General features: G+C 41.3%; 4 protein-coding genes across 4 annotated transcripts; all 4 read right to left on the reverse strand.

Moving 5' to 3' along the window:
* Window positions 1-1,696: 1,696 nt before the first annotated feature.
* Window positions 1,697-3,556, reverse strand: LOC139219875 (odorant receptor 131-2-like). The gene is made up of 2 exons (XM_070851880.1): window positions 3,446-3,556; window positions 1,697-2,512 (listed from the first exon to the last, which is right to left on the reverse strand). The coding sequence occupies exon 2, from the start codon at window positions 2,471-2,473 to the stop codon at window positions 1,697-1,699; it is 777 nt and encodes a 258-aa protein (XP_070707981.1). The 5' UTR covers window positions 2,474-2,512; window positions 3,446-3,556.
* A 3,083-nt stretch (window positions 3,557-6,639) lies between these two features.
* LOC139219885 (odorant receptor 131-2-like) lies at window positions 6,640-8,607 on the reverse strand. Its single transcript, XM_070851893.1, has 2 exons — window positions 8,452-8,607; window positions 6,640-7,461 (listed from the first exon to the last, which is right to left on the reverse strand). The coding sequence occupies exons 1-2, from the start codon at window positions 8,605-8,607 to the stop codon at window positions 6,640-6,642; spliced, it is 978 nt and encodes a 325-aa protein (XP_070707994.1).
* Window positions 8,608-14,373: 5,766 nt separating this feature from the next.
* On the reverse strand, window positions 14,374-16,000 carry LOC139219905 (odorant receptor 131-2-like). The gene is made up of 2 exons (XM_070851916.1): window positions 15,929-16,000; window positions 14,374-15,174 (listed from the first exon to the last, which is right to left on the reverse strand). Exons 1-2 carry the CDS (start codon window positions 15,953-15,955, stop codon window positions 14,374-14,376), a joined length of 828 nt encoding a protein of 275 aa, XP_070708017.1. The 5' UTR covers window positions 15,956-16,000.
* A 5,703-nt stretch (window positions 16,001-21,703) lies between these two features.
* Window positions 21,704-23,584, reverse strand: LOC139219915 (odorant receptor 131-2-like). The gene is made up of 2 exons (XM_070851927.1): window positions 23,507-23,584; window positions 21,704-22,504 (listed from the first exon to the last, which is right to left on the reverse strand). Exons 1-2 carry the CDS (start codon window positions 23,531-23,533, stop codon window positions 21,704-21,706), a joined length of 828 nt encoding a protein of 275 aa, XP_070708028.1. The 5' UTR covers window positions 23,534-23,584.
* Window positions 23,585-25,254: the final 1,670 nt, after the last annotated feature.

Genomic DNA, 25,254 nt, shown 5'->3' on the forward strand with positions numbered 1-25,254 from the left:
CTGGGCGTTAGATACCAAACAACAGTGGGGTGCACCACGAGGAGCATACTGTGAAACGAAGTGGCACAAACACACGCAGCATAAGGAGCACAGATATGACTGACACTGACTTTATTAGTTCTGCATGATCGAGCTACACTGACATGTTTTAGTAAAAATACAGACACCAGCACCCACAGAACCGAAGCCTCACAGACGAACTAAACACAGAAAGTCTGGACGCTACTTTTCCACACTTTGACAACTTATCAAAGTGGTTTGTTGCTATTAGACGCACCAGCACTTCATACATTTGATACTTTCACACTTACTTCATTCAGCAGCTCATACGCCCACTCTGTCGTCTGTAATAAGGATGAGAAACACAAACCACCACCATTAAAACAACGGTCCAGTTTCACCGTTTAGCCGCCCAGATTCACATATTCTGCACTTCAGCATCCAGAATATCAGTACAGTCAGAAAGTGCACGACAGAGAAACCCTTTAATGGTAACACCGACATCAGCTGTGGGCCGAAGCTTTGAAACACATCCAGATATCACAGATCATAAAGTGACAGAAGCTTCTCACCTGCTGAGTCACTGACAGTGTCAGTCAGTGACCTCCTGCAGCTGCCCCTCCACTCATATAAATGGTGTCGGTGTGTGTGTGTGTGTGTGTGTGTGTGTGTTGATCAGGTTGCCATAGAGATGAGGTAAAGGTCATGATGTCACAGGTTATGTTATGGATCCCTGTAATGAGCGTTTGGAGACTTTCAGGGTCTCAAAGGTCATGGGATCTCTGGGAAGTCCTGAAATGATGAGAAGTCTTTTCCAGAGAGAGAAATGAGGGGAAACTCTTCTTCTTCTTCTTCTTCTTTTAAGAAATGTTTCTGTTTTATTCCCCACACCAGTATTTCTGGTAACATTAGTCATTTTCAGATCTGAGTTGGGTTTAAAATGATTCTTTGTGCATGTGAGGTTACATCTGTAAGTCATGGAGAGTCATGGTTAATTAACATTAATGTTAATTAACAGTAACATTGGTCAGATTTTGAATTTCTTTATGACTTTATGACTCGTTCTGTTTTGAACGTGTTGAGTTGAGTTGAATTTCCATCATAAAAGAAACTTTTGACGTCTGTAGTGTTCAGTGTTAAACTCCATCCAGGGAGGCAGACTGGTAAACACAACTCAAGTTCAAACAGGACAGTTTTACACCATTTTGTCTTTTATTTATCTTCTGTAGGTGAGAGCACGCTTCCTTGTGCTTTCTGCACTTGTAAATGACATAACCAGGGGTATTAATTATCAATTGATAATTGATTCATTTGCATTTTATTCGCAATTTTAATTAATCTATAGACCAGAGGTGAACCTTCAGTGAAACATATGTTGTTTAATTGTTAAAAAATGGTTTGTGGCACTGGGTGGTGTCTGTCTGAGGTGGAGGTGTGTGTGTGTGTGTGTGTGTGTGTGTGTGTGTGTGTGTGTGCTCTGCTCCACCCTCCTCTCCTGCCACTGGACTGGCATTTCTTATTGTACAGCAAAGTGTCACCAGCTGAACATCAAGTCTGATGAGTATCAATAAGTAAGTGAAGAAGCAGTAAAATACATTCAGACACACCTTTCATCACGACTCTATGAATTAAATCATCATCATTTCTTCACAATAACCTTCAATAACAATACAAATCACAACGTTTGGCTCATCTGCTACATGGCATGTTTGTCCAGGGGGTGCACTGTCTTTAACTTGACCTTGCACCTGCAGCTCAGAAGGTGCATCTTGAGGTACTTCCTGAACTGTTTGTCTCTGACGCCGTAGATTATCGGGCTGAGGAAGCGAGGCAGGATGTACACGATCAGGTAGTTTGCGAATCTGATTTCTAGGATTCGTCCGGGGAAGATTAGACGCAGAACAACCTCCACACTGGGGGAGATGTAGGAGAGCATGCACATGGCCAGCTGGGCCCCGTGCAGCAGGATGGTGTTCCTGGCTCTCTGTGCTGAGATCTTCTCTGTGGACAGAGCCCTGGCTGCAAACAGGATCCTCAGGTAGGTGAAGATCAGAGTGAGAAACACGCAGGAGAAGTAGATGATATCAAAGACTTGTCTTTTGTACGCCAGAATCGGGTCTTTGAACACATTCTGCCGCAAGCAGAACACGGACTCGTGAAAGAAGCTCAGCGACTCAGTTGCGAGGGTCACAAACAGATCTGTGATGTCTGGAGCCACACTTATAAACCAAATCAGCCCGATGACGATGTGCGTCCTTCTCACTGTGCAGATCTGGGGGTGGCGTAAAGGCTCGCAAATGGCAATATAGCGCTCTATGGCCATGCTAGCTAAGCTGACCGGGGTGTTTCTGGTGGTGAAGACCGCCACCAGGATGAAGAAGCAGCAGAAGGAGATGTTGATCTTGTAGACGACGTAGCTGAGGACAAAAAGTGTGACTGTGACGGTGAGCTGGATGGCATCATTGATCACCATGTGGATGAAGAGGATGTAACGAGGGTCTTCATAAAAGGTCTGGAGGAAGACAAAGCGGTGAAACAGTCAGTCAGAGGACACAACAAGAGAGAGGAGAGACTCCTCAGACTCAGATTTACTAACAGCATCATTTTCTGTCCTGATGAACGGGTTTGTCGTTTGGTCCATGACATTTTAGGAAATAGGAAAAAAATTCACATCTCATCTGAGAGGCCTCTTTGCCTCATCTGCAGCACAATCTAACTGACCTTCCTTCTTACTGAAAGCACCAGAGGACCTTATTCAGTGTGTGTTGGTATTATTCAGGGATTAATGCCTCCATGAAGCAGTAAACATTATTTTACAATATTCCATATTTGAGGCCATAAATCTAAAACTATCCAAGTGCTTATGGATAACTTTGGTATTATTAAACCTGGGCGCCATTTTTTTTTACATATTTTAGGTTTGAAAATGTGTTTGTTGTGTGCTGCACAAATACTGTGTTGGCTCTAAACAAACACAATAGCACAAACAAAGTGACTGACAAGCAGCTCTTATATTCTGCAAGGTACAACGGATGTTTTTCTCAATGGAGTTTCTGGTTAAACCATAAAGATTTAAGTTGCCCAGTAGGACGTCATAGCTTGTTAGGCTGAAGCAATCTGCGGGGCCAAGTCATAGAATTTTGGTCATTTTGACCATTTTAACCTGCAGTGTATCACCTGTGCCACCTGGCTGCAACTAATCTAATCTAAGTGTTGGTTCGTTTGTGATTAACAGATTTACTCTGTAAAGTGTCTGTAAAATAGAGCTCAGCGACAGGTTCACACTGCAGTCCAAGGATAAATGAACTGAAGAGATATTAAACAGAGTAAAACAACAAATATTTATATTTGAGAAGAATTGTTCGTTAGTCTGCTGATTCATTAGTTGATTTAAAGTTTTCAGCACAGTGGTGAAACATGACTCTGTGTGTGTGTGTGTGTGTACCTGGTGTCTAAAAAAGGTGGCAATCAAGGTGCCATTGATGTAACTGAGGATGAGCCACACCAGCGCCACGATCAGGTTCTTCACCAGTGCTGCGGTGAAGGTGTCTCTGACCAGCACCAACTGGTCCGCCAGCAGAGGGAGCCAAACAGAAAGAAATAGAAATGACTTTGACATGGCTGTGTGTCTGTCAGCTGACCGTGCTTGACATTTACACCTGAAAAGGTAGCACACATGCATCAGGTGTGACGTCTGGCATGTGTTTTATCCGTTAACATTCACGTAAAAAGCATTCGCCAAATGTTGATGAGAGTCTGCCTCTTCAGTTCCTGCAGTCAGGGGTGATGTGTTAGTGATAGAAGATACACATGGCTGTAATCTGGAGCAGGAGGCTCAGCACTCAGAGCTGACAGCTGACATCTGCTGACTGCAAAGATTGGAATTAAAATAATGACATAGAAACTTCCTTTACAACAGCACAAGCACAGTTACTCCACCAAACCTGATAAGTAGACGTCATGTTGCCTCCAGGACCCACTGATGAGCTCATCCTGCACTAAACCCTGGGAGAGAGAGAGAATACTTATATTTACATCATCATGCATGTATTTCATCTAATAATCTCATTTATCTTCTTCTCTTCTTGCATTTTCACACACTTGTAGATCCGTTTCTCAGTATGTGGTATGATGCACACAGTTTTCATTGTTCTCAGACTTTTATTTTTATATTTGGTCTGTTTTCTACATGGATTGTAGTTAGTTGTAGTAGATTGTAGATCCCAAACACACCGCCCGGGCAACGAAGGAGTGGCTTCGTAATAAGCATCTCCAGAAGGCCACTCCAGAAGATCTGGAGTGGCCTAGCCAGTCTCCAGATCTCAACCCCATAGAAAATCTTTGGAGGGAGTTGAAAGTCCGTGTTGCCCAGCGACAGCCCCAAAGCATCACTGCTCTAGAGGAGATCTGCATGGAGGAATGGGCCAAAATACCAGCAACAGTGTGTGAAAACCTTGTAAAGACTTACAGAAAACATTTGACCTCTGTCATTGCCAACAAAGGGTATATAACAAAGTATTGAGATTAACTTTTGTTATTGACCAAATACTTATTTTCCACCATAATTTGCAAATAAATTCTTTAAAAATCAGACAATGTGATTTTCTGGATTCTTTCCCCCCATTCTGTCTCTCATAGTTGAAGTGTACCTATGATGAAAATCACAGGCCTCTCTCATCTTTTTAAGTGGGAGAACTGGTGGCTGACTAAATACTTTTTTGCCCCACTGTATATATTGTTGTTATACATCATGGCCACATTTCTACATTGTACGTTCCATCATTATACTTGTTATACCATTACTGTCGTCATTTGTTATATATTTTAGTGTAATATATTTACATACATTCCATTTTCTTTTTTCTGTTTTCCCATAATGCTTCTGTGCTTACACATGAGCAGCATAACAAGACCCAGTGTCCCTCACTTTGACCAAGAAAAGCACTTCTGATTCAGATAGACGGTACAGAAATACTGACAAAATGTAGAATATATCAATTTGATAAAACAATCTAAGTGCAAACAACCAGTTTTTTTAATTGATCTATTTTCTAATACATTAAATCACATACTAACATGTTTCCCTGAAATGCTGTGGGAAACTGCAGTGGAATAGCATGAGAGCAATCTGCCCACACATAATGTTAAAACACATACTAGTGTTCATTATTTCATTTATATCAACAAAGGCTGGAGCAGCAGTGCGATTCGATTTGTACTTAATAGCATTAATCATTATAGAACAGTTGAACGTGGCATTGCAGTACCAGGCAAAATATGACATGACGTGTGTGTGTGTGTATATATATATACATATATATATATATATATATGTATATATATATATGAGCATCAACTACTACAAAATGTTACTATATTCAAATGATCTGATTACATTTAAACCATTTCAATCTAAATTTAAAGATGAAATAACTGCCAACATGCAGAGAGTTAAGTCTTAAAGACTCCAGTCACCTCAGCACCATCTCCGTCCTCTACACCTACCTGAGTCCAGGTCAGACACCGAAGGCTCACAGCTTCACCGACGAGCCTTTATAAAGGCTTTGGAACAGCACTCAGATGAGTTTGTTGCCATCTAGATGATGCTGCTGCTGATGATGATGATGATGATGGTAGTTAACAACAGTCATGTGGATGTGGAAAGGTCGAAGCAGAGTTTTTCATCCTGTGATGTGAATTTCCTTTCACTCTCTCTCTCTCACACCACTGATCTGAATTGATGTGTTGCCACATTAAGTTTTGCTTCCACTAGCTCAGTTTCCTATAAAAGTTTATTAGTGGTTTTATTTATTCATGCATTTTCTTAATTTCAACAGTTTGATCTAGTTAGATGACAAACAGGCATCGCAGTTTGATTTGAGTTAAAAATCAGTGTAAAGGTCATGTGACCTGACCGTTGTGGAGTTAGACCCTTACCGTCATTTTCACCACTTTTGTGTTCAGGATTTTTTGGACAGGTCTGAAATTGTGGCGTAATGATGCACCGCAGCCTCCTTTGCATGACTCCCGCCCCAGAACTACATGAGAGAGACGACTTCTTACCTCATTTATTAACTCGGCAAACATTTTCCTAAAGAGTTTATGGTCTCAGTCACTAGTTTCAACACAGCGTGATGTTCATTTCGTAAATTAAGTTCCCATTTAGAGGAAAATAGACCAGGAAGCAGGAAGCAGGAAGCAGGGGAGGCGTTACAGCGGGACGAACCATTTGACTAAACAATCAGAGGCTTGTGTAAACTGCTATACTGCTGCAGACTTCTAGAAAGACGTGTCCGTGACTTAGAGCAGCTTCTCTCTGTTAGCACCACATTAGATATCATGGGCAACCCAGGAAGTTTGGCCCCAGGCTTGTTGCCAAAGATATGTAATCGAGTACTAACAGTGTTTTCACTGTAAACAGACAATGTCCTAATTATCAGCTCAGACCCAATAACATTAAGATTAATAACAGTTTAGAATTGATTAGCTTTTATAACATACAAAATATTTCATACAAAATGTATCTGAGATTTAAAAACTTGTTTATTTTACTAATATTATATATATTCCCTTAGAATTTCAGCTCCCATATTTGTTGGAATTAATTTTGTAAGACTCCGTTTATAAACTGAGGAACTCTCACAGCGATTTCATAGTGGGCCTTCTGTTCGACATGGTCACAGTCTCTTTGTGGATGCTTATGTTCACCGTACAGAGCAGGTAACTTCTCACATATTTCCTGAAGGTCCGGTCTCGTAGTCCGTAGACGATGGGGCTCACAAACCGTGGCAGGATCTGGACAATGATATATGTGGCAAAGCGTATGGCCAGGTACTGTTTGGGCAACAAGTAGAGCAGACTTTGTTCAAACATGGGTCTCACATATGTAAGCATACATAACAGCAACTGAAAACCATGAAGGAGAATAGTGTTTCTGGCCTTTTTGTTGTCTGCAGCCACTTCCTTGGTAGCAATAAGAATCCTGAAGTAGGTGTAGAAGAGTGTGAGCCACACCAGGGCCAGAAAAACAATGTGTGAAGCATCCCTCTTCTTCAGGCTGTAAGCGCTCCTGAACACATAATCTCTGGCACAAAACAAATTAGAGTGAAAAAACTGCAGCGGCTCAGTGGCCAGGAGGACGAAGACGTCCGGTAGGATAGACAGTGAACTCACTGCCCAGATCAAACCAATCAGGATGTAGGTTTTCCTGACCGTACAGATCTGGACGTGACGGAGGGGGATGCAGATGGAGATGTAGCACTCGACCGCCATGCTGGCCAGATTCAGCGGAGTGTTGAGGGTGGTGAGGACGGTGATGATCAACAGGATGAGGCAGAGGGAGACGTTGATGGTGTAAAGGGCGTAGCTGATGATGTGGAGAAGAGTCGACAGAGCCAGCTGCATTATGTCATTTATCACCAGGTGGATGAACAGAATGTAACGAGGGTTTGAAGTGAAGATCTGGAGGACAGAATTAGTGTTGATGGAGTGTCAGCATTGAAGATCATTTCAATAATCACAAATTAGTCATGTGTTGCCTTCTCAAGCTCATATTTTTCAAGCTGGTGCTTTTGTTTCTAAAAAGGAAATAGAAAAGACATCCAGAGCCCCCAGAACAGGTCCAGGGTTTACAATGGAAATAAATGAATTTTACCATTTCATAAAAAACTTCTAAACTGGTTTTATTAAGTGAACTGAAGCCAGATACTATTTGCATTTTCTTTTTTTTTTTTCGAAAGAATTTTGCTCAAATATTAAACAATTACTGTCACATGTCTGTAAAAAAAACAAGTGAACAAGTGATTTGCAGTAAAATACTCCTTTTTCCCAACTAAACACTAAATCATGGATTCTATATTACTGCCTTTTAGTAAGTAGTAGTAGAGCGCTAATAATTAGGGCAAATTTAATAAAAAATATAAGACAAAATAAAAGATCAATAGTTCAGAGATCAGAGGTTTTCTGTAAATAACAGCACATGTGCCATCTAGTAATGTCGAGCCCACAGTATAGAATAAGAAGGAAAAGCACAGATTTAAAGGCACGTTTTCTCTGAATAGAACCGAATGATGCTTAACAACAGATCAGATTAATATATGATGATGTCGCTGCAAGCAGTTTTGCCTTGGAGTAACATTTTTACTTTACTTTACTTTTTCAATGCCAGTGCTTTGCTTCAGGCTGATAATCTCCAGCGAAACAACCTGGATATTTACATTGCACACTCCTGACTAGCTTATCTCGTTTCTTTTCTCTGAAAACAATAGAATAGAATAGACATAGACAACAGACATTGTAATATGAATGTCACACCCCCTGTTTGCCTACAGCTGAGTGGGACAGAGGAGGATTTGAAGAGAAAGGCAGAGAGATGTAGTGCGTGTGAAATCCACTCTCCTGCTGACTCCTACTTGTACATATTTAGTGTGAAAACAATGGCACATGTCAGACCTGGTGCTTTCTGAAGGTGTGGACCAGAGTCCCATTGATGTAGTTGATGAAGATGCAGAGGGCTGTGACGATCACATTCTTGATCACAGCAGTGGTGAAGGTGTCCCGCTGGTTCCCAGCTACAGCTGAGGTGCCATTGATGGATGAAGAATTCATGTTGTGGAAGGCAAAATCCTTCCTGTCTGAAATAATCATTTTATAGATTGTCTGGAAATGAACCTGTAATTATAAGATATTCAGAAATAATTCAGTGTTCTGAGGATCTGACGATAACAAAGATACCATGAGACACACTGAATCAATAGATTAAACTGTTCTCTGCTTGATCTAATTCCTTTCAAATGTTCCTTTAAAACACAGTTTGACATTTCCTGCCCCTTTGTGGAGTGTGTTCTTGCTACGCTCTAAACTGTTGAAGTTATTGTTAAACCTAACTATCTATTTCAGAGCAGATGGTAGAGCTCGGCTGCTTGGCTGCAAATCCCCTTAGATCAAATGCTACCACTGTAAAAAACTGTTTCCTATATTACTGAATATTCAGAACATAACCTTCATTAAACTCGCTTCACTTGTACGCAGAGTGACAGAAGCAGCAATTCAGCAAAACACAATGATTTAGACGATAATACAGTTTTTTCATTTTCAGTCCAAACAGTGTCAATATAAAAGCAGTGAACCTACCTCACATAACACCCACCTGCTGAATGTCAGTGCAAGGAGTTTATATACGTTGAGCCCATACTGTGTGTGTGTGTGTGTGTGTGTGTTCATATCAGGATTCCGTTGTGCTTTTACATATGAGCTATGCTTGTTGATTCCATAATTGCAATGATGCAACCTCTGTTTAAGATAGTTTAAGACGGTTAAACAGAACAAAACACGTTTTTAAAATTGTCATCGCTACTGCAACATAAACAAAAAGTGAACAAAACCACAATCATTTCAAAGACAAATGATCTTTTTACATGCTGCTGTAACTGTGCTACACTTGAAACTGAGAAACTCTCATTGTAGTTTCATAGTAAGGCTGAACAATATGCATAATAAACACAGGTAATAATAATCTTAAAGTGTAACCAACAGAACACACAACCTGCTGGCAAAGCAGTTACTAATATATAATTATAGAGCTGATCTGAATGCTTCAAAACTTTTACCTTAGCCATGCTAACTGACGTCCAAGTCAGCCTTTCAACATATTGTTCAGCATTTCTTTCTATTTAATTGCTGTGCACATTGATACTGGTTAACGTGTTCACCCAGGCCTTTGGTCCTTTCGGTCAAGATGGCAACGAGCAACAAGTCGTCTGTATTCAGTGCTGCGAGCAGCAAGACGCCAGCATCATCGGCGAGTGCAGCCCACGCCAGAGCTAAAGCAGAAGCTGCTATGGTGAGAGCATCATACGCTAACCAGGAGGCTAACCTGAAATTGGAAAAGGCTACCAGAGAAGCTCAAAATCAGTTGGAAACAGCCAGAATAGACACAGAGTTGGAAGTGCTGACGCTAAATAGAGAAGCAGATGCAGTTTGAAGACGCTGCAGAAATGCATGCAATTATGGGAAGTGGGGAATCTGAATCAAAAAAGGCTAGATTACAACGCACCAGTGAATATGTTCAATCCCAAATTGACTTCCAGAATCAGCTTCCCTCCCCGCAATTATCAGCTTCTCCTGTAAAACCCCCAGTGCATGTAGAATTACATGACAGCTTCCAGACATGGCATCCAACTGAGAATATTACAGAACTACAACCTACCAACAACGAGTTCAAGTCTGGAAAGGGTGATGAAACACAGTTACCTGCAACAAACCTACCTGAGCCAGCCGGCGTTCAGTCAAAGTCTGAGGTCGAAAGGGCAAAATATCCCACGAATGGACATGCTCAGTCATATACACCCCGAAGCATGCTTCCAGTTAGCACACCACCTCCCCCAGACCCCTTGGCACAGTATTTGGCATGACGAGATCTTGTTACATCAGGACTGTACCAGTTCGATGATAAACCAGAGAATTTCCGTGCATGGCAGTCCTCATTCACCAATGCAGCGACTGAAGTTCACCTCACAGCAACCCAAGAATTGGATCTCATGACCAAATGACTAGGAAAAGAGTCCAGCGATCAAGTGAGACGCATACACTCAGTGCATGTGAATAACCCCAACGTAGCTCTACAAAAGGCATGGGAGAGATTACGTGACTGCTATGCTGCACCTGAAATAATTGAACACTATTTCAGAGGTTGGACAGTTTTCCAAAGGTTTCTGCCAAGGACCACATCGTGAACTTGGAGACTTGCTAATGGAGATACGAGGTGCCAAGGAGGATGGATATGTCACTGGCCTGTCATATCTGGATACCTCCCGTGGAATTGGACCAATTGTGGACAAGCTTCCATATGGGCTTCAGGAGAAGTGGATGCCATCTGGGTCATGGTACAAAGAAGACAACAATGGTCGCTTCCCTCCTTTTGATTATTTTTTGTAACTTTGTATGCTATGAGGCGTAGAAGCGAAACGACCCTAGCTTCATTCGTCAAAGCTGCAACACAAACCTCACAAAACCAGAAAAATCCAGTGAAGAATTTTAACACCAACAAGACCGTCACAGTGCATAAAATACAACCAATAATGACCCTAACAAGAACTGCCCACTACACAACAAACCACATCCACTCAAAAAATGCAGGACATTCAGAAATAAATCCATCGACGAAAGAAAGGCCTTCCTTAAGGAGAAAGGGATATGTTTCAAGTGTTGTTCATCAACCTCTCACCTTGCCAAACACTGCAAATTTTCTGTGAAGTGCTCTGAGTGTGAAAGCACCAATCATGATGCAGCCATGCATCCTGGGCCATCACCTCAACACATCAAGGCTCCTCCGCCACCACAACAGAACGGCAGGGAGGAAGAAGACTGTTCTAGTTTAGTTGACGTTAGAACAAGCTGCACAGAAGTTTGCGGTCGAGGTCATGCTCAAAGATCTGCCACGCAAAGATCTACCCTAAGGGTTCCAAGCACAAAGCCATTAAAGCCTGTGACTCTTGATGACCAGAGCAATCGCTCTTTAGCCAGACCAGAGTTCTTCGAGCTGTTCAGTGTGCAGAGCAAACCAATCTTGTACCATCTCAAAACGTGCTCTGGCATCATAGAAACTTATGGCAAGGAAGCAAACCTGAGATTCCTAACAATCGGGCTGAGATCCCAACACCCAGCACAGTTTTGCACCAGCCTCATCTCCGTCACATCACCAAACACATTCCAGAATTGGACCCAGAAGCGGAGATACTCTTGCTACTCGGAAGAGATGCGCTTAGAGCACACAAGTTCAGGCAACAGGTAAATGGACCACATGACGCTCACTTCGCATGACAACAAACCTGCTCCATCAGTAGAGGACGTCCAGTTCCTGAAGATCTATGACACAAATGTCTACAGAGACGATGCCAACAACTGGGTCACCCCATTGCCTTTCAAAGAACCACGCCAGCTTTTGCCAAACAACAGAGAGCAGGCAGTCAAGCGGTTTGCATCTCTGCAACAACATTTCAAGAGGAAACCTGAGATGCAGGAACAGTATGTGGCATTCATGAAGAAGATCCTTGCTAATGGTCATGCTGAGGTATCACCGCCATTGAAAGAAGGTGAGGAGTGCTGGTATCTACCGTCATTTGGAGTATACCACCCACAAAAACCCAATCAGATTAGGGTAGTTTTTGACTCTAGTGCCCAATACACCGGTGTCTCCCTCAATGACGTGCTCCTAACAGGTCCCGACCTTAACAACTCCCTCCTAGGTGTCCTTCTTCGCTTCCGCAAGGAGAGAGTTGCCACTGCAACTTCTCGGCTTTTTATGGCACCAGGACAATGACCTCAGTAAGCCAAGCCAGTCATTGAGTATCGCATGTTTTTGGCAATTTGCCCTCTCCTGCTGTAGCTGTTTATGGGCTGCCAAGAGCCATCGCAGGAGGTGCTCAGGAGCACGGTGCTGCCACAGTGAAGTTTGTCGAGAGGCACTTTTACGTGGATAATGGCTTGGTGTCATTACCATCTGAAGCAGAGGCAATCGAGATATCGACGAACACAGGCCTCATTTGCTGAGTCAAACCTCCGCTTACACAAATTTGTATCAAACTGTCCAGCAGTCATCAAAGCCTTCCTGCCGGAAGATTGTGTTCCAGTCATCAAGGACCTGGATTTAGGTGGAGAAACAGCACCCACACAGCTGAGCTTAGGTCTACTGTGGGAAATCACATCAGACACGTTCACCTACTCTGCATCAACCTCCATCAAACCATTTACTCGACATGGAGTCCTCTCTACAGTCAACAGCATTTTTGATCCCCTTGGTCTGCTGGCTCCTGTCACGATCCAGGGAAGTGTCCTCCTCAGGGAACTTCGAACCTCTGAACCATCCGGCTGGGATGCTCAGCAACCTCACTCACTGAAGCTGTGCATACAGAATTGTGTGTATTCTCAGATGCCTCGACCAAGGCTATTGGTTCCATGGCCTACCTGAAAGCAGTTCAGAAGAATGGAAAGGCTGAAGTAGGACTCATTATGGGCAAGGCCAAACTAGCGCCCCAGTCTGAGCCTACAATCCCAAGGCTTGAGCTCTGTGCTGCTGTTCTTGCAGTAGAGATGGCTGATCTTATTCAAGAAGAGCTAGACCTGAAATTGGATGCTATCAACTTCTCTACTGACAGTAAAGTGGTGCTCGGGTACATTTGTAACGAGACAAAACGTTTCTACACATACGTCCATAACAGAGTCCAACGTATCCGTCAATCCTCCTAACCAGAACAATGGCACTACGTACGAACAGTGGAAAACTCAGCAGACCATGCATCGAGATGCTTACCTGCATCCCACCTTGCACAGAGTTCATGGTTCACTGGTCCCTCATTCCTGTGTCAACCATCTGCAGAGACAAATCAAACCAGTGCGAAGTTTGAGCTTATTGAACCTGAAAAAGACTCAGAAATTCGACCATAGGTACAAAAACAGCCCCTTGCAGAAGCTTAGCCCAATCTTGGAAGACGACCTCATCTGTGTTGGAGGCCGGCTGAAGCAGTCCCACCTTATACCTGCAGAAAATAACCCAATAATCCTGACCAAAGACAGTAAGGTCTCCCTACTGCTCGTACGACATTACCATGTGCAGGTGAAACACCAGGGTCGCCACCTGACGGAGGATCTTGGGTGGCAAGAGGCTAATTAATTCAGTCCTCCACAAATGTATAACCTGCCGAAAGCTACTTGGGAAGCTCGAAGAACAACATATGGCAAACCTACCACCTGAACGTCTCAAAACCTGCCCTCCTTTCACATATTTTGGGGCTCGATGTCTTTGGGCCTTGGTCCATTACAACCAGGCGCACCAGAGGGGGACAGGCAGAGAGCAAGCGGTGGGCCATCATATTCAGTTGTCTCAGTTCGAGAGCTGTCATTGAAGTGATTGAGTCAATGGATTCGTCTAGCTGCATAATTCATATTCAGGTGGTTCTTTGCATGCAAGGAGCTGGGGATGGACAAAACTGTGCTGAGTTACCTCAGTGAGCAGGTGTCACATCCCAGCCAGGGATGCATGCTTTTTTGTTTGGGTTGTACCCATAATGAGTGGTAAGGGGACAAGGGTGTGGAGTGCCTGCCTACCTGCTACCCTGTCAACTAATTCTTGCACTTCTTGCATCCCTAGCTCTGATGACTGCTGCCTTAAACAGCACAGCATTTCACTAAGTGTAAATGCCTGATAAACACAAATAAACACAACAACAGATGTTTCACTGACCGTTTCACTTTGTGTGTGTTACGCCACATCAATTATTTTATTTGCTAAAATTCTTTTAATATATATTTTACATTATGCAATAATGTATGTGCTTGATTATAAAAGACTGATCTCCACAAATCACCACAGCTCTTTTATGATGGCATCCTCAGCACTGTCTTTGGACGGCTGTTTATGGTTACTGCACAGAAGAGATACCTTTTGAAGTACTTCCTGAAAGTTATGTCTCGGAGCCCATAGATAATAGGACTTGCAAAGCGAGGGAGGATTTGGTTTATGGTAAAGATAACAAAGCTTATATATCTGTCCCCTCCTGGGAACAGGTTTTTTAGACCTTGATGTAACATAGGTTGCACATAGACCATCATACACAACAGCACCTGACAGCCATGAAGAAGGATAGTGTTTCTTGCTTTTTTGGCATCTGCATTTGCAGCTTTGGCAACAATCAAAATTCTGAAGTAAGTGTAGAACAGAGTGAGCCAAACTATTACCAGAAACAATATGTGGGATACATTCCTCTTCTTTAGGCTATAGGTGCTCCTAAACACTGTATCCCTATGGCAGAACACTCTTGAATTTATAAATTTTAGAGGTTCAGTGGCCAAAAGGATGAAGACATCTGGCAGGACAGAAAGTGAGCTCATTGCCCAGATTAAACCAATTACAATGTACGTCCTCCTGACTGTACATATGTAGTTGTAGCGGAGGGGAATGCAGACAGCCATGTAGCACTCTACTGCCATAAAAGCTAGGTTCAGAGGGCTGTTCTGTGTGGTGAAGATGGCTGGCAAGATGAGGAGGCAACAAAGGGACACAAAGACGGTGCGGAAGACGTAGGTGAAGATGAAGAGGGTAATGCTGGTCGTCAGCTGGATCATGTCGTTCAACACAAGGTGGATGAAAAGGATAAAACGAGGGTTCATCCTGAAGATCTGAAATGAGCAGCAGAACCAGGGGTCACTATAGAATATTACACATCTCTACATTCATACACACAGTTCAAAAGTATGATCATATGAGTCATTGGGAGAGCATGCTAAGAGATGACTGTTTCCTTCTATTATAGAACTGATAAGAGTGAAAGATTCAAGTTGAATAAATACTGAATTGGTGTTCCCACCTACTTGTCTGTTTGCCATGTTAAAAGTGAAATATAAAGCAAATTACAGGCACTAAAAAAAGTAGTGCTGATAACCAAAATAATTGGACTCTTTTTATGTTACAGGATGGGTTCAAATTGTTTGTCTACATTACATTTATATTAAAAGAGCTTCTTTTAAATGATATTTTTGGACTATATGACATGTCATCCACATTTATCTCTGACCACTTTGATAATCCAATGAAATTTTGTGACAAAATCATTTATATGATTGGATCAGTTAGTTATAACATAATTACCGATTGTTGCCTTTGTTGCAGGAGAATTAAGGTTTGCTGATGTCCAAGTAGACATGCAGTTTACACAAGTAAAGCATCAGTTAGCAGAAAAACGTGTTGAAGCACAAATAATGTGGAAAATAACTTGAACATTGTTGTAGTAACTTGAATTCCAACACAGTAAAGAACAATTTAAAATGAGCTGTTTGGGAGCAGAGGTGTGTTTATTAACTTCACAGTAATAATCACCTCTTCACCTCCTAAATGAATGAACTGTCTCTATTGAATAAAAACCAGTGTACACACATGATGCTTGTTGAATGTGTGGACCATTGTGGCATTGATGTAGTTGATGGTGATGCCGAGGACAATAACAGTCAAATTCATGCCAACAACCACAAACGTGCCCCGGCCATTCACAGATCCTGTCACATTGATGTTGCCAGTTGTGAAATTCATGTCAGCATCCAATGAACTTGTTTCAGAAGCAAAAAACATACAATATATGTTGATCAAATACAGCAAGGATAATTCAGAAACAAACATTATTATAACATTGCAAAACATTTTTTAAGCAAACAAATCAATACTGACCTCAGACAGTGGATTCTGATGTGGAGAAGAATCTGTTTGATATGATTGTGGTATTTAGAGCGAAGGCTTTTTATACACTAAGTTCACTGACTATGTGTGTGTGTGTGCTTCTGACCTGAAACACACTCACACAGCTTGCATTGATGTGTGATGTAACAAAGGGCTGTCACTCCAAATAGTTTGCGCATGTGCACTTTCCGAAACAACTTTGAACCCCTCCCTCTGCTGCACATGAATTTATTTTGAACAGCTTGTTCTAAAACTGTTGTGTGGGCCGACATCATGTAACAAAAAACTGTTTAAGACAGTTAATTTATGGAGACCAGTCCAGTCCATAAGCAGTTTATGCAGCCAAAAGGTGATGGAAACGTGTTTGTCCAATAAATACTGATGCAGTGATTGTTATATGACAGATGAGCTGGTTGGTCTCACTGTATTGCAAAAATTCTTTTAATATATTTTTTACATTATGCAATAATGTATTTGCTTGATTATAAAAGACTGATCCCCACATTAAGAGAGTTTTTAGAGCTCTTTTATGATGGCATCCTCAGCACTGTCTTTGGACGGCTGTTCATGGTTACTGCACAGAAGAGATACCTTTTGAAGTACTTCCTGAAAGTTATGTCTCGGAGCCCATAGATGATTGGACTTGCAAAGCGAGGGAGGATTTGGTTTATGGTAAAGATAACAAAGCTTATATATCTTGCCCCTCCTGGGAACAGGTTTGTGAGACCTTGATGTAACATACAGTCGTATGAAAAAGTTTAGGCACCCCTCTGAGGCTGCATAGTAATTTACGCTGTCTGCACAGAAAACGATCACAGTGGCATGCCATTCATTTTCTAATAAAAGCTAAGTAATGGGGTATTTTCCAGACAAAGATTTTTAGTGTAGCAATATTATTAAGTTGTATGAAATTGTATCAGATGTGAAAAATAGGCTGTGCAAAAATTTGGGCACCCTTGTCATTTTGCTGATTTGAATACCTGTAACTACTTAGCACTGATAAATTGGAACACAAAATTGGTTTGGTGGGCTCATTAAGCCTTGAACTTCATGGACAGGTGAATCCAATTATGAGAAAAAGGTATTTAAGGTGGCCAATTGCAAGTTGTTCTTCTCTTTGAATCTCCTCTGAAGAGTGGCAACATGGGGGCCTCAAAACAACTCTCAAATGACCTGAAAACAAAGATTGTTCAATGTTATGGTTTAGGGGAAGGCTCCAAAAAGCTATCTCAGAGATTTCAGCTGTCAGTTTCCACTGTGAGGAACATAGTGAGGAAATGGAAGACCACAGGCACAGTTGTTGTTAAGGCCAGAAGTGGCAGGCCAAGAAAAATATCAGAGAGGCAAAGGCGAAGGATGGTAAGAACGGTCAAAGACAACCCACAGACCACCTCCAAAGACCTACAACGTCATCTTGCTGCAGATGGTGTCACTGTGCATCGTTGAACAATTCAGCGCACTTTGCACAAGGAGAAGCTGTATGGGAGAGTGATGCAGAAGAAGCCTTTTCTGCACACACGCCACAAACAGAGTCGCTTGAGGTATGCAAAAGCACATTTGGACAAGCCAGCTTCATTTTGGAATAAGGTGCTGTGGACTGATGAAACAAAGATTGAGTTATTTGGTCATAACAAGGGGCGTTATGCATGGCGGCAAAAGAAGACAGCATTCTAAGAAAAACACTTGCTACCCACAGTAAAATTTGGTGGAGGTTCCATCATGCTGTGGGGTTGTGTGGCCAGTGCTGGTACTGGGAATCTTGTTAAAGTTGAGGGTCACATGGATTCCACTCAATATCAGCAGATTCTTGAGAATAATGTTCAAGAATCAGTCACAAAGTTGAAGTTACACCGGGGCTGGATATTTCAACAAGACAACGAGCCAAAACACTGCTCAAAATCTACTCAGGAATTCATGCAGAGGAACAAGTACAATGTTCTGGAATGGCCATCCCAGTCCCCAGACCTGAATATTATTGAAAATCTGTGGGATGATTTGAAGCGGGCTGTCCATGCTCGGCAACCATCAAACCGAACTGAACTGGAGATGTTTTGTAAGGAGGAATGGTCGAAAATACCTTCATCCAGAATCCAGACACTGATTAGGGGCTATAAGAACCGTCTAGAGGCTGTTATTTTGGCAAAAGGAGGCTCTACCAAATATTGATGTGATTTTTCTGTTGGGGTGCCCAAATTTATGCACCTGTCTAATTTTGTTTTGATGCATATTGCACATTTTCTGTTAATCCAATAAAACTCATTTCACTACTGAAATATTACTGTGTCCATCAGTTATTTGATAAATCAAAATGAAATTGCTGATCCAAACACCTCATGATTTAGAAATGAAAATAATGGAAATTGTCAGGGGTGCCCAAACTTTTTCATACAACTGTATTACTCCTACCCTCATACAAAAATTCTCTTAATATATTTTTTACATTATGCAATAATGTATTTGCTTGATTATAAAAGACTGATCCCCACATTAAGAGAGTTTTTAGAGCTATTTTTATGATGGCATCCTCAGCACTGTCTTTGGACGGCTGTTCATGGTTACTGCACAGAAGAGATACCTTTTGAAGTACTTCCTGAAAGTTATGTCTCGGAGCCCATAGATGATTGGACTTGCAAAGCGAGGGAGGATTTGGTTTATGGTAAAGATAACAAAGCTTATATATCTGTCCCCTCCTGGGAACAGGTTTGTGAGACCTTGATGTAACATACAGTCGTATGAAAAAGTTTAGGCACCCCTCTGAGGCTGCATAGTAATTTACGCTGTCTGCACAGAAAACGATCACAGTGGCATGCCATTCATTTTCTAATAAAAGCTAAGTAATGGGGTATTTTCCAGACAAAGATTTTTAGTGTAGCAATATTATTAAGTTGTATGAAATTGTATCAGTGCTTAAAAATCAGTGTCTCGCCATGAAACAGGAAGTTGTTAATAATTAGACTGTACATGATCCAATCAGCACCAAACTTGACGTCTGATGAGAGTCCCGCCCTGAAGACGTCTACATGTCAAAATTCGTTTACAGTCATAGTGCCACCTGGTGGCGACAGGAAATGCTATGTTTTAAGCTATGATTTCTAAAGACGAGCCAGTTGACCAGATCCACTTCAAATTTGGTCAGGAAAGCCTCAAGACGTTGATGTTGGTCCGTAGTGAAAACTGTGAGTTTGCGAATTTCGATCGAAAATTCACTTTCGCCATGAGCATTAAAAGTGCTGTAACTCCACTCTACAAGGTCCTATCTTCACCACATGACTGTCCGGCTCTGAAGACATGTACAGGCCAATTTTGAACCATAGTCATAGCGCCACCTAGTGGCAGGAGGAAGTGCATGTTTTATTCTCAGACATCTCTCTCTCAGCAGGTTAACCACAGACACCTCAAATTTGGTCCAAACATTCCCAAGACGTGGATGATGCTAAGTTATGAAGCTCTTGAGGTTTTGTCGAACGCTGTCATCGTGGTGATGCTGTGTTCGCCATGAAACAGGAAATTGTTGTATCTTCAGTGTACATTATCTTATCTGTTTCAAACTTGTCATGCTAATTGAGTCCCAGCCTGAAAACATCTACATGCCAATTAGCAACCACAGTCAGTCTAGTGGCAACAGGAAGTAAGACTTTAGTGGCAATCATCATTTGATTTGCATGAAATTTTCACGGTGTAGTCAACACTTCATATGCTGAAATATAGAATGTGATTAGCGGCTGTTCTCTAGCGCCACATAGGGGACACAGGAAGTGACATGTAACTCCTTCATGCACTGTCAAAAACCTCAAATGCATGGAAAGGTCAGTGTCCGGCAACAGGACGCAGTTGGTTGAAGACAGCACACCCTACAACGCTGCTTGCAGCTTTAATTTCATGTTTTCAAGTCACTTATTGTTATATTCACATTTTTCACCGGCATGTTAATGAGGAAGTGTGACAGTAAATGGTCAACCTTACTACGACTCTGTCTTCATTAGCTCCAGTTTAACTTGATGTTAAGTCAGTGTTTCAACACACTGCACAAGAACACTACATTAACCCCTTGAAGGTCCTCAGAAATAATCACGTTAAAGATCCTTACACACATAAATGTGTATGCATAAAAACAAGCCATAAAAATGTTAAAAATCTTTCTTTTTTTTTAATTTTTTTAAAATAGTTTTTTAGACCAGCATCAGCCCTAATCATACATATCAAATTTTAATTAGTTTTTTAAAAAATTAACCCTTAAATTGCCATGTTTTTGTCATGATGCGCATCATTTTATGGTCTAAAATACACAAAAAATACATGAAAAAAAATGAGAACTCTGAAAAATTCACCATCTTGCAAAATTATAAGCAATATGCATGAAAAACTGATAAAATATGCTAAAAATAAAAATCATAACACACTAGAAAGTGCTGAAGACCCTCAAAGGGTTAAGCAACAGCAAGAATAAAGAGTGGTCACCTGAAGCAGTTACAAGAATCAGTGAAGACTTCAGGTAATAAGGTTTTAATTGTCTAATGGTGATGAGTGACTCCAGTTTGAGGGCAGATTGTAGCTCACTCATTTAAAAAGGTGCATTAACACCTGAACAGAGTCCTGCCAGTGTTAGTGCAGGTGTGAGGGATCTCTACAGGTAGGTAGACACTGGAGTGCTGAGGTCAGTGGATTTAAATGAGACCAGATGTGGACTGCAACCTCAGATCACATGCTTAAGCTTAACGTGTGCTGCAACTTCAGGAGGTCTCCTGACTTTTCCATACGTTTATTTCTAGCAGACTGTCATAAAACTGTCATGCATACAGCAGCAACGACAGCCATGACCAGTGTGGTTCATGAACAATATTTATATAATTGCAAAAAGCTGCTCACTAACATTTATGATTAATCATTTAAACAACTGCACACTATTCAGACAGTAGTGATAATGTTACTCACTGTCTTCCTGCATCTATTCATGTTATAGTGCCTGCTCTATACACAAACACTAAGTGTGAATATGTCATATGATGCACTAAATATCTATACTCACATCTTACAAAAATAGAATACAAAAATGAATAAGAATCCATCTTTACATAAATACATATTACTATCAATACCTCAATATCACATACACTCAAAATAATGACATATACAGTAAGGACAGCAATAATAAATGTTTTGGTAAAGACATGGTGTTCCTAAGAATCTCAGTTTTTTATGGAAAAATGTGTTTCTTATTTTGAGCAGACTTGCATCCCTAGCTCTGATGACTGCTGCCTTAAACAGCACAGCATTTCACTAAGTGGAACTGCCTGATAAACACAAATAAACACAACAGATGTTTCACTGACCCTGTCACTTTGTGTGTGTTACGCCACCTCAATTATGTGTTGCTATTTTATTTGCTAAAAATTTTTTAATATATTTTTTACATTATGCAATAATGTATTTGCTTGATTATAAAAGACTGATCCCCACATTAAGAGAGTTTTTACTCTTTTATGATGGCATCCCCAGCATTGCCTTTGGACGGCTGTTCATGGTTACTGCACAGAAGAGATACCTTTTGAAGTACTTCCTGAAAGTTATGTCTCGGAGCCCATAGATAATAGGACTTGCAAAGCGAGGGAGGATTTGGTTTAAGATAAAAGTAACAAAGCTTATATATCTGTCCCCTCCTGGGAACAGGTTTTCGAGAGCTTGATGTAACATAGGTTGCACATAGACCATCATACACAACAGCACCTGACAGCCATGAAGAAGGATAGTGTTTCTTGCTTTTTTGGCATCTGCATTAGCAGCTTTGGCAACAATCAAAATTCTGAAGTAAGTGTAGAACAGAGTGAGCCAAACTATTACCAGAAACAATATGTGGGATACATTCCTCTTCTTTAGGCTATAGGTGCTCCTAAACACTGTATCCCTATGGCAGTACACTCTTGAATTTAAAAATTTTAGAGGTTCAGTGGCCAAAAGGATGAAGACATCTGGCAGGACAGAAAGTGAGCTCATTGCCCAGATTAAACCAATTACAATGTACGTCCTCCTGACTGTACATATGTAGTTGTAGCGGAGGGGAATGCAGACAGCCATGTAGCACTCTACTGCCATAAAAGCTAGGTTCAGAGGGCTGTTCTGTGTGGTGAAGATGGCTGGCAAGATGAGGAGGCAACAAAGGGACACAAAGAGGGTGCTGAAGACGTAGGTGAAGATGAAGAGGGTAATGCTGATCGTCAGCTGGATCATGTCGTTCAACACAAGGTGGATGAAAAGGATAAAACGAGGGTTCATCCTGAAGATCTGAAATGAGCAGCAGAACCAGGGGTCACTATAGAATATTACACATCTCTACATTCATACACACAGTTCAAAAGTATGATCATATGATATTACTCCTACCCTCATACTTCTAACAGTAATGATTAGTGTTTCTCTTCTTTTTCTTCAGCCCCTGTTGTATGTGTTTTCCATATTTATCTCTGCTGTTAGAGTTTAGGTTTAGCAACAGCATTCACATATTGTCATCGTGAAGTAAAAATGTATATGGATGTTTACAGTTGCTGTTACTGTGATTCAGTCCTGTATTAAGTAATAAATAAAAAAAAGACTATATAAGCCTTCACTGGTGGTCATGTCACCGTTGCATTTCTGTGGCCACTCTTTTATGCAGATAACTGTGCAGACATATAGTCTAGAAGAGGATGCTAAGAAATGACAACACATGACTGAGCTCTAATTACAGGCTCTAGAAATACAGTGCTGATGACCAAAATAATGGGATACTTTTTTATATTGAAGGACAGGTTTACATTTTCTAGGTTTGTCTACATTACATATACATTAAAAAGGCTTTTGAATTATTTTTGCACTACATGCAATGTCATCCACATTTATCCCAACCACTATGATAATCCCCTATTGTTAGGACACTGTGCTCGCTATCATATATTTAGACAAGATAGTGAAGGTTCAAGTTAATCAGTTACTCTTTTTTACTTTCTCACCTAGTCCCCTGTTTACTACATTGCCTTTGGTGCAGGAGAATTAAGGTTTGCTGATGTCCAAGTAGACATGCAGTTTACACAAGTAAAGCATCAGTTAGCAGAAAAATGTTTTGAAGCACAAATAATGTTGAAAATAACTTGAACATTGTTGTAGTAACTTGAATTCCAACAAGTAAAGAACAATTTAAAATTAGCTGTTTGGGAGCAGAGGTGTGTTTATTAACTTCACAGTAATAATCACCTCTTCACCTCCTAAATGAATGAACTGTCTCTATTGAATAAAAACCAGTGTACACACATGATGCTTGTTGAATGTGTGGACCATTGTGGCATTGATGTAGTTGATGGTGATGCCGAGGATGCAGACAACAACAGCCACATTCATGCCAACAACCATCATCGTGCTCTGGTAATTCACAGATCCTGTCACATTGATGTTGCCAGTTGTGAAATTCATGTCAGCATCCAATGAACTTGTTTCAGAAGCAAAACACATACAATATATGTTGATCAAATACAGCAAGGATCATTTAGAAACAAACATTATTATAACACTGCATACCATTAAGCAAACAAATCAATACTGACCTCAGACAGTGGATTCTGATGTGGAGAAGACTCTGTTTGATATGATTGTGGTATTTAGAGCGAAGGCTTTTTATACACTAAGTTCACTGACTGTGTGTGTGTGTGCTTCTGACCTGAAACACACTCACACAGCTTGCATTGATGTGTGATGTAACAAAGGGCTGTCACTCTTTAGATAGTTTGCGCATGTGCACATGAGAGCACAAGAAAGTTACCAGTAACCAGTTTATGCAGCCAATAGGTGATGGAGTTCTCCACAGATGTCCACCTGGATCTTTTCCCAAGGTGTGGGTGGCCACTGAAAGGGTGGAAACATCAGTGTGTCTTGGCAGGCTGTGCAGTCTGTTACCATAGTGGCTGTATTTCTGTCAATACGCAGCCATTACACAAAGCCCCTGTGCCGTTTCCTCACCTTCACAAATGCCTAGGTGACCATAGACAGGACACACACTTTTTAGGATGCTAAGAATAACCAAACCTAGAGTGCCCCGGACACATAGACATCATTCACACAAGCTTCTCTAGGACATCCGAGTGGCCAACCTTCTCAGATGAAGGTGTGGAGCTGGGAGAGCAAAAGGTTCTGCCCAGATGCGAGCTGGAGTTCCTAAAGGGAGACTGTGGCCTGGAGTACAGTGTGGAGCATATGGATAAGATAAGAGTGGTTGGCAGTGTTGTTGCATTGGCAAACACCTTGTAGTGTAGTTTGGACAGCACACTAACCTAACCAAACAATGTGGTGGCCTACACTAGAGGGTAGCTTCCTGTGGAGGAGGGTAGCTCTGCACAATCTAGTGGGTCTGGTGGCAGTAGCAAACTGGGCCAGTTGAGGTAAATGCAAGATTACACAAAATAAGTTTGCTCACCAAAATGTTAACAAAGACCAACTGAAATGCAATTCTGACTGTTACTAAAAGGCAGTAACAGTCAGAATCATCTCTTAAAGTTGACTCAAGCTGCAACGTGTGGCAGGAACAGCTCGGCACTAAACTTTGGGCTGGTAGCACTTTGTGGCTGTCTCAGGCCCTATTTCTTAGTCAGGCTGAAATGCACGGCTGTAACAGCTCTCTATGTTCACAGGGCTGGTGGCACACTGTCTTTAAACAGGGAGCACTTGGGTTAACAGCAAATACTGACAAAATTGCATTGAATAAGTGATATTCAAATGCAGAACCAAAAATCTTGCAGTTCCTAAGTTCAACCTGAATGGTTAGCAGCACAGTAGTTCTCAGTCATACACAGTTTCACAACTAACACTCAAACTGCTTTAGCTAAATTTTGTTCAATTAGATTAGATTTTCACAATGATGCACTTGTTTGTATGTACAGCTGGACATGTACTTCTGTAGCAGACTGGTGGTTAAACATAGACTTAAAAACATAAAGACTGAAAATGAATATTGCCAACAGAACCTTGCCTCACACGTGGCACCAATACGCAGAGCTCAGTACTCTGCG

The sequence above is a fragment of the Pempheris klunzingeri genome, chromosome 2 (genome assembly GCF_042242105.1).
Source record: "Pempheris klunzingeri isolate RE-2024b chromosome 2, fPemKlu1.hap1, whole genome shotgun sequence".
Classification (NCBI taxonomy): Eukaryota; Metazoa; Chordata; class Actinopteri; order Acropomatiformes; family Pempheridae; genus Pempheris; species Pempheris klunzingeri.

What these genes read in the sequence shown, in the direction of transcription:
- LOC139219875 (XM_070851880.1), bottom strand. Translation starts at nt 2,473, where the DNA reads ATGGTGATCAATGATGCCATCCAGCTCACCGTCACAGTCACACTTTTT.
- LOC139219885 (XM_070851893.1), bottom strand. Translation starts at nt 8,607, where the DNA reads ATGAATTCTTCATCCATCAATGGCACCTCAGCTGTAGCTGGGAACCAG. An exon ending in ACACCTTCAGAAAGCACCAG is followed by an intron (nt 7,462 to 8,451) that starts GTCTGACATGTG and finishes TCTGTCCTCCAG; the next exon opens with ATCTTCACTTCAAACCCTCG.
- LOC139219905 (XM_070851916.1), bottom strand. Translation starts at nt 15,955, where the DNA reads ATGGTCCACACATTCAACAAGCATCAT. An exon ending in ACACATTCAACAAGCATCAT is followed by an intron (nt 15,175 to 15,928) that starts GTGTGTACACTG and finishes TGCTCATTTCAG; the next exon opens with ATCTTCAGGATGAACCCTCG.
- LOC139219915 (XM_070851927.1), bottom strand. Translation starts at nt 23,533, where the DNA reads ATGGTCCACACATTCAACAAGCATCAT. An exon ending in ACACATTCAACAAGCATCAT is followed by an intron (nt 22,505 to 23,506) that starts GTGTGTACACTG and finishes TGCTCATTTCAG; the next exon opens with ATCTTCAGGATGAACCCTCG.